Source organism: Pyxicephalus adspersus, chromosome 1 (assembly GCF_032062135.1).
Source record: "Pyxicephalus adspersus chromosome 1, UCB_Pads_2.0, whole genome shotgun sequence".
Taxonomy (NCBI): domain Eukaryota; kingdom Metazoa; phylum Chordata; class Amphibia; order Anura; family Pyxicephalidae; genus Pyxicephalus; species Pyxicephalus adspersus.
In genome coordinates this window covers 99,047,957-99,055,729 of record NC_092858.1, presented here as the reverse complement: position 1 = coordinate 99,055,729, position 7,773 = coordinate 99,047,957, and the positions used below count along the sequence as shown (strand labels likewise).

Here is a 7,773-nt window from a genome sequence, read left to right as displayed (position 1 = left end):
TTTTTTTGCTACAGAGCTCAACATTAGCTACATTCATGTTTTAATTTTAAAATGTCTGGTTTCTGCCACAATGATGATGATTCTAGTATTTTAACACACACTTTTTTAGGTTTACAGTTGCATTTTGTCCACAGGCTTCCTTTTTGTTATGATCCCATATCAGTGATGTTTATTATGTAAAACTGTCAGTATAAATTACTGTGCCTCCTGAACATGTTCAGTAAAATACAGTCAGTGCTTGAGGTTAAATAAACTTACTACAATGGTAATGATGTGACCTGACAACCGAAATTGGGCTGCACACCAGTCAAAATACCAAGGTGACAAATATTTTTTATTGATAACAATATAACATGACAAGGCAGTATAGTAATGCCAGTATGAAAACCACCATTCCCACCACTCAAAAAATACAAATAAAGAAAATGTATCCACCTAAAAAAACAATCTCTTAAAATGATTGCTGTAGAGCTGGTGTCAAATTTAGTAACAGTGTTTGCACTGACAGGTAACTATAGCCATGTCTAAATAAATGTCATGTGCAGACCAATGCATATGTCATACATTATAATGATTATGTATTTACCTAAAATACAAATACCAATACAGCAAGATCATTAATCAGAAATATGAATAACTGAAATGTATGAAACTAGAATTAATGATACAAAAACAGCATACGCATACCAGAGCCCAAACAACCTATGTTATTTATAAGCAGCAAAATAAAAAGGACAAACAAAATAAAACATATCCTAAATAGAAAAAAATGCTCATAAAATAAAAAGAGTACAACTGACTCTGAGTAAAAAATAATGTAGATTTAGGGGATATGCAGGCAATTTTTTATTGTTTCTGGGGACACAACACACATAATGTAATGTGGCAGCCCGACTAGAACTCGCAGGGGCTTCAGACCATGTAGTCTTGTTTAATATTTCAAGATGTGGCCAGTTGTGGCCACTGTAGGCATTGGTTCTGTCCTACTCTACATGGGGCCAAATTGTTCATAAATGTACATATATGTACATGTAACTGGAGTGATGTTGCACAGGAAATTCCCCCTTGGTTCCAAAATATAATATTCTATATAGTATTTATTCTGGATAAATCATGTGTAACATCATATCTGCACTATGGGGTCCAATGTAGGCCAACATACTGTAATAAGTACATGGGGTTTTGAATAGGCTTCAAAGGCAGGGCTTAACTTTTACAGTTCCAAGCTATGGGAAGACAGCTTTCAAGCTCATCTTTCATATTTGATTACTATACAGTTTAATGGAGCTCTGTGCCATCAGCAGACTCACATTCCAGTCATTTAGCTCCTTTTTTAGCCTCTACAGATTTTCTGCTAGTTTATCCATTAGGGTGATCGGAGGTAGAGTCCTGGCTGGGTGTACAGCCCTGAACTGGCATGGACTCCCACATTGACTTTCCACTGGGCATATTAGACCACACAGGGCTACTCTGTGACTGATGGCCTGGAATCAAAACATCCTTTGTCTTGGTGTGTTACCAATCATAGATGCCTTACCTAATTTATTTTTTGTAAGGTGTAATAGCTTGGAAGTAGTAAAATGGAACACAAAGAATACAGGGTGTTAAGGCAAACTATAGAGAAAACTTAGAATTTAAAAAAATAATATTACATTTTCAGGAGGTTGGAACATACCTGGGTGACCATGTACTTTTAAATATCCCCAAGTTAAAATTATGTTTTTTGTTTTTTTTTCCATAAATCAGTTTACACTTGTTAATAAAGCAAGACAGCTACTTCCTCAAAACATTTCTGTGAACATGCCTTTAAAAGTACGGTTAATCTAACAGTATAACAGTTTAGCATATCCTAAGATGATCACTGTTGTTTGTTGTCATGCTGTAGAAGCTACAATTGAATTGTCATATATATTGTTAGCTTTACTATGAAGTGTATGCTTTTATACTGTTATTAACTGGCCACTTGCTTTAAGAGGACAAGGTTATTTTAGTGAACTTGTCCTCTAACAAATTCCTTTCTCCTCATGCACACACAGTGCAGTGTTAAATACTTACATTTTTCCACTTTCCAGGGATCTTAACGTTGCGACCCTAACCTACTATAAGTAAACTTGTATTTTAAAGCACGTTCTGTGGAGGTTGCTGCAATTTGTTTTTCTGAGGTTAGTTTAACTGACACCAATCTCTTTGGCTATTTATAAGTGTTATAAGTGGGCATATAAAAGGTATTCTTCCCACTGACCTCCTGGGTAATATACTGTGAGCTGTGAATATTATCATTCTCAGGGGTTCCTGAAAGACCTGAAAAGTATTTCAAGGGTTCCACCATGATAAAAAGAAAGGCTGAGATAAAGTTCTTTCAATTACATATTGTTTTTACTATATATTTAATACACCTGTACATAATGTCCTCATACATATCAGTTTCAAGTCTTCATCTTTATGTCTTCAGGATCCCACATCATTCCCTCTGCCTACTTCTCAAGACCTGGCAGGTTTCTGGGATCTCCTCCAACTCTCATTCGAGGATGTGGGGATGAAGTTTGCAGAGTTGCAGCAATTAAAGGACAATGGATGGAAGCTATTGGAACCTAAGGTATAAACGAAAGAAAGTTTAACTTATGATGAATAATTTTGTATCAGTCTTTGCTTTTTATACATTAAATTGTATTTCAAAGTGATCAAATGAAATACAGAGCAGCATAATACAGAAAGCTGAGTTTCTAAGAGAACTGCTTGTGCGCTATATAAAGGGTGAATTGCCCTACAGTGCATGTAGCTCCCAAGGTCAACGAGAGTTTGGTATAAAGTTGTATACTGCTTCTTAAGTGACACTCTCAATGGGCCTAATTTATTAAAGCTTTCCAAAACTAGAGAGGATATACTTTAAACAGTGAAGCTGGATGATCCAGCAAACCTGATATAATTCTGGTCCAGGAGTCAAAATATTTACTAGAAAATAGCCAATGACTTTGAAGAAATCCAGTACAGGTTTGCTGGATCACTTAGCTTCACTGATGAAAGTGTATCCTCTCCAACCTTGGAGTGCTTTAATAAATCAGACCCAATGTGTTGTAATATGCTTTAAATGTGTTTTTAAAATTGACTTTATGTTACATTGTTTAATTTTAGGAGGAGAAGAAGCTTCCTCCTCCGATACCAAAGAAGCCACTCCGCCAGAAGGTGCATCCAGTCAAAGACCGCTCTTTGGACTCCGTTGATCGCCAGAGGCAGGAGGCCAGGAAGAGGCTGTTGGCAGCCAAACGTGCTGCTTCATACCGGCACAACTCTGCCACAGAAAGTGCTGACAGCATAGAGATTTATATCCCTGAAGCCCAGACTCGACTGTGAAGAGGACAATGTACACTATCCTTTTGTACGCGCTGTATATAAAAATATACATATATACATAGAAAATATTTAGAGATTATTCTAAGAAAACAAAAACACTGAAAAAAATGACCACAGCTGTGTATTTCTGGGGAGGCCCCTTTAACCCAAACCAAACTAACCCTTCATCAAAAGACCCTCCCCTTAAAAGGGCAGAGCTAGATAACCAATCAGTGCTGTTTCCACTGCTAAGGCTGGAGAAATTTGCTTAAAGCTCCAGCCCTCTCCATCCCCCAACTCCCCTTCCCCTATCCTAAATCTCATATGTAGCTTGAAATATGGACATGCTGCATTGTGTAGCAGTACTGAGTATGACCACATTTAAACACTGTGTCAAGGTCTTTTTACATTTAGAGCAAAGTTGTAATGCACCCTAAGATATTAGGCATTAAATGCTTATAGGCCCATGGAACCAAACTAGAGAAGATATTTTGAATAATTTTTGTCTTAAAAGAAAATCCTATTTTTAGATGAATGGATATACTCTGTATTGGGCTGCAATGCAGTGTGTTCTGTTTGTGCTAGGTAGTGTTTAATAGCGTGAACCTGCTATGTACTGGTTCTTGCATGTTTGAAAACACAGGTATCTCGCTATGGTGGGGAAAGTATATACACAAATAGGACAAGAAGGTATTTCTCTTAATAAGATTCATGGTTGTATAAATTATAGTGGATTTAAGGGTACATTGCAAAATAACTTGCCATCGTGTCTATTTTAGGAAAATGTTCATAAAACTGGTCACTGCAGCTTTGCAAAGTTTCCTGGCAAAATGAATGAAAATTCTAACATTTTTTTGTCACGCTTTGTTTTTTTTTTATAAACCCAAACAAAAAAAATACAGTATTAAACAGGTTATTGAGTAGGTAATAGAGTTTTTGCACCCTATTTGAGATATCTTTTCAAACTGTCAAATTCTAGTTTGCAAGGATTTTTTATTTTGATTTGTTATCCTTATGTTATTTGTTACATTTGTCCAGTAACTCTCACCCTAATTATGGGTAGTAAACTGATAAGACATATTCAGACTGGTGTTGCAGAAGCATGTAATTAACCACTGCCCGGCACCTATTTTCATCTGCTTGATACTTAGGAGCGAATATAGGTGTTTTTTTTTTGTTTTGCAAGTTTTCAGGTGTGGTTGTGGAGTCCAATGGCTTCCTGGCTTTTTGGAGAGAAATCAAAAAATAGGCATGAAGCTTCTCTAAAAATTTACCGCAACTGCACCACAGATGCCTGTAAAAAATTAGACTAAGCCACTTTAATTTATTTCATTGATAAACAGGGATTAGGGGGTGGTTAAAAACTTACTCACACTGGTGAACCACAGTGAAACATTCTGAAGAAATAACAACTGAACAACAATTTGTCTGCACAAATCCCTAAAGACTTAGTTATACATTTGTGAATAAATTCTGTAAAAAGCATATTAAAATAAAAACTGCTGATTATATTTGTCCACACAATAACACAGATGAATTAGCAGTTTTTCCTCAGTGAATGGAGACAGACCAAATTTATTGCAAGTCAAATGCAAATACTTTACCATTACTATTGGGAAAATATTTCATTACTGGGTTTACACTGAATAAAAAGTGTCATTTAGAAATTTGGATATATTTGATAATGTACCTACTTTCAAACTGATCTCATGTGCCAACATCCATGGATAGACATATTACTTATTATCATACAGAACTAGTTTTAGGAACCTTGCAAATATTTGGTTATAACCGTTGCATATAACTATAAGAAAAAACTGTATTATGTACATGCCATATGTCATAGGTTCAAAAATGTTAACAATGGCCCTCTATTAAATGCTAAAATATTTTCTATAATATTTAAGCCTATTTTTAGCTTCAGTGTTTTTAATTAAGTCTAACAAGCCTTACAGAACCTCACACAGCATTTAACAGATTGTAAAAAGTTGTAGCTATGTTTGGAACTCTAGGGTTGGGAGAGGTTGTACTGTGTGCAGCTTCTGTAGTTTCAATCTGCTATTAAAATTCTGCCATTGCCACTAATTCTTATGCTATAGCTGCCTGCATTTAAGCCCAGTTCTCAAGTAACTATAAATCCTAAACAATGGATGACTCAACAGGCCTGATTCAGATTTATTAAAGTCACGTCCACATCCTAATAATCCAAACCAATATTATTTTTCACAGATTTACTTTTTTGTAAATCAGTATCATTCTCAGAAACAGTTGAAGAGAATTAATAAATACACACTATTTAATTTCTCCTAATTAATCTGTGTTATCATTCCTTTCATGCAATCATTTGCATATTAGTAATATATTTTAAGGGAGAACTGCAATTTTAAGATTTTGTCATTGTCTGTCTTACTTATAAAGTAGAAAAAATTGTAAAAAAAAGTGCAAAAGTACATTCCTGTGCTCTACAATCCCCGTGAATTAATGCTTTTAAAGAGGAACTAAACTCATTGGTTAGTCACCAAATATGCACATTATACCTGCTGAAGATGGCACATTCTTACCCATGTGCAGTTGCCCTGCAACAATGACAAGGCAGCCAATGCTGCACGAGAGGAAGGCGCTATCTTCACTGCCGGCTCCACAACAAACTTCAGGGAAGGCAGAGGTCCTCTTCAGCCACTGGATAACCACTGATGACGTAACAACTCTTGTGCATGCACAGGTGTTATGTAGTCTCTGGCGGCTGGCTCTGCCAAACTCAGCTCTGAGACCAGCGAACTTGAACATTTTGCAAGTCTCACAGGGCAGGTAATGCTCAACTGAAATGTTTATATGTCCTTATTGGGAACTGTAACTTCAAACTAGCTATCAATTGCAGCATAATGAAAGCACATTTCATAACATCAATCAACGTTTTTTTATTCACTTATTTAAATATTTTGTAAGCATGCAACAGTGAATAAACCATTTTCTTCGATTAGTGTTAGAATTTTGGCAGGGAATTCTATAACCTCTTCAACTGACACTCTTCCTTCCCTGCCTTGAGTTAGTCCTAATAAGAGCTTTGCTTTGCAATTTTAATAAATATTATACAGTTCTCTGTCCCTTAACAGTTATATAAAAAGTAAATATTCTCACCCTAAAAAGGAAATGATTTCACTTCATACTAGTCTTAGTCAGAATATATATTTATATGTACCACAGCACACATAAATTGTACTAGAAATCTCATTACATATAAAAAAGAGGAAATATATATGTCTATATCGATGAGGTTTTTTTTTACTACCCCGTGGTCTGCCCATACTCAAACTTTATAGAGTGTTTTACTTGACAAATATCACTCACTATTCCACATGTTTGTACAATTCAATTAGGGGACTAATGTGCAAATGTTTTAAAGTGCTGGTGTTCAAATGCTATGATAAATAGAAGATTCATTTGTAACACATCATCTAGTCTTTTTAATTTCTCTCCCTCTGTTGCAGGCATCTCCTTAGTGCTGTCATCCTGTCTGTGCTATAATGTCACAAGGCAACAACACCACATATATTTGATTCAGGCATTACATTATTTTGTTGTTTGCTATGTATTGCCAATGCATGCTAAGACTTGTTGGCCAGCCATTCCTGGCAACTACAAGCTAGCCTTTGTGACAATAAAACTTGCAATTTGAAGAGGCTTGCTTTACTAAATTAAGTAGGAATCAACATTCAAAACAGTCAAATTAGCATAATAGGAGTATGTTCTTTATCCATGTTTACTAAATCACTTTTTTTTTACATTTATTTAACAAATATGATTTTTGCCTATTTATATTTAACCTCCCTGGTGGTCTAATTATGTCAGTATTTTTAAGTTAAAAACAGTACATTGTTTTGCATGGAAATTTGCTGTTTAATATTGTAGGCCTGTAATTCTTAGGAATAACTCCCGGGTATGGTAAAACACAAATCATAAATTTTAATATAATAAATAATTAAAATTAATAATTAAAAAAAATGAAATATTATAATAACAAGACATTTAATCTTATAATTTAATCAAACCAAAAACACTGAAATTTGTACAAGGGTGCAATAATATTGTTAAATTAGTATTAATTATTTTTTGGAATAATTTTTTATCACTTTATTACTGTGATCAAAGTGTGAAAAGCAGATTACAATGTACAATGTAATCTGCTTTTAAATTTCCCATCAGATTATGCCTCCCCAGCGTAATGACGCTTCACGCATCACATCGATCAAGCCGAGGATGCGATGCAGAAGCCGGACAGGGATCGCTGGGGGATGCCGCTGGATTGTGGGGAGCAGGTAGGATTTTTTCTTTGCTACCCTGAGTGTGGTTCAGGGTTACCGCTTTTGGTACAAAAATTTCACCCCGAACCACCCTTGGTAATACCGCCAGGTGGTTAAGAAATATTTTATCAAATTCTGATAA

General features: G+C 35.3%; 1 protein-coding gene across 1 annotated transcript in view; it reads left to right on the top strand.

Annotated features, from left to right (window-relative positions):
- Positions 1-7,373, top strand: part of DLGAP3 (DLG associated protein 3) — a 208,617-nt gene extending 201,244 nt beyond the window's left edge. The window contains exons 11-13 of the mRNA XM_072409062.1: positions 2,125-2,162; positions 2,453-2,596; positions 3,133-7,373. Coding sequence (XP_072265163.1) covers positions 2,125-2,162; positions 2,453-2,596; positions 3,133-3,351 — 401 coding nt within the window. The 3' untranslated portion in view covers positions 3,352-7,373. The remainder of the gene's footprint in view (positions 1-2,124; positions 2,163-2,452; positions 2,597-3,132) is intronic.
- Positions 7,374-7,773: the final 400 nt, after the last annotated feature.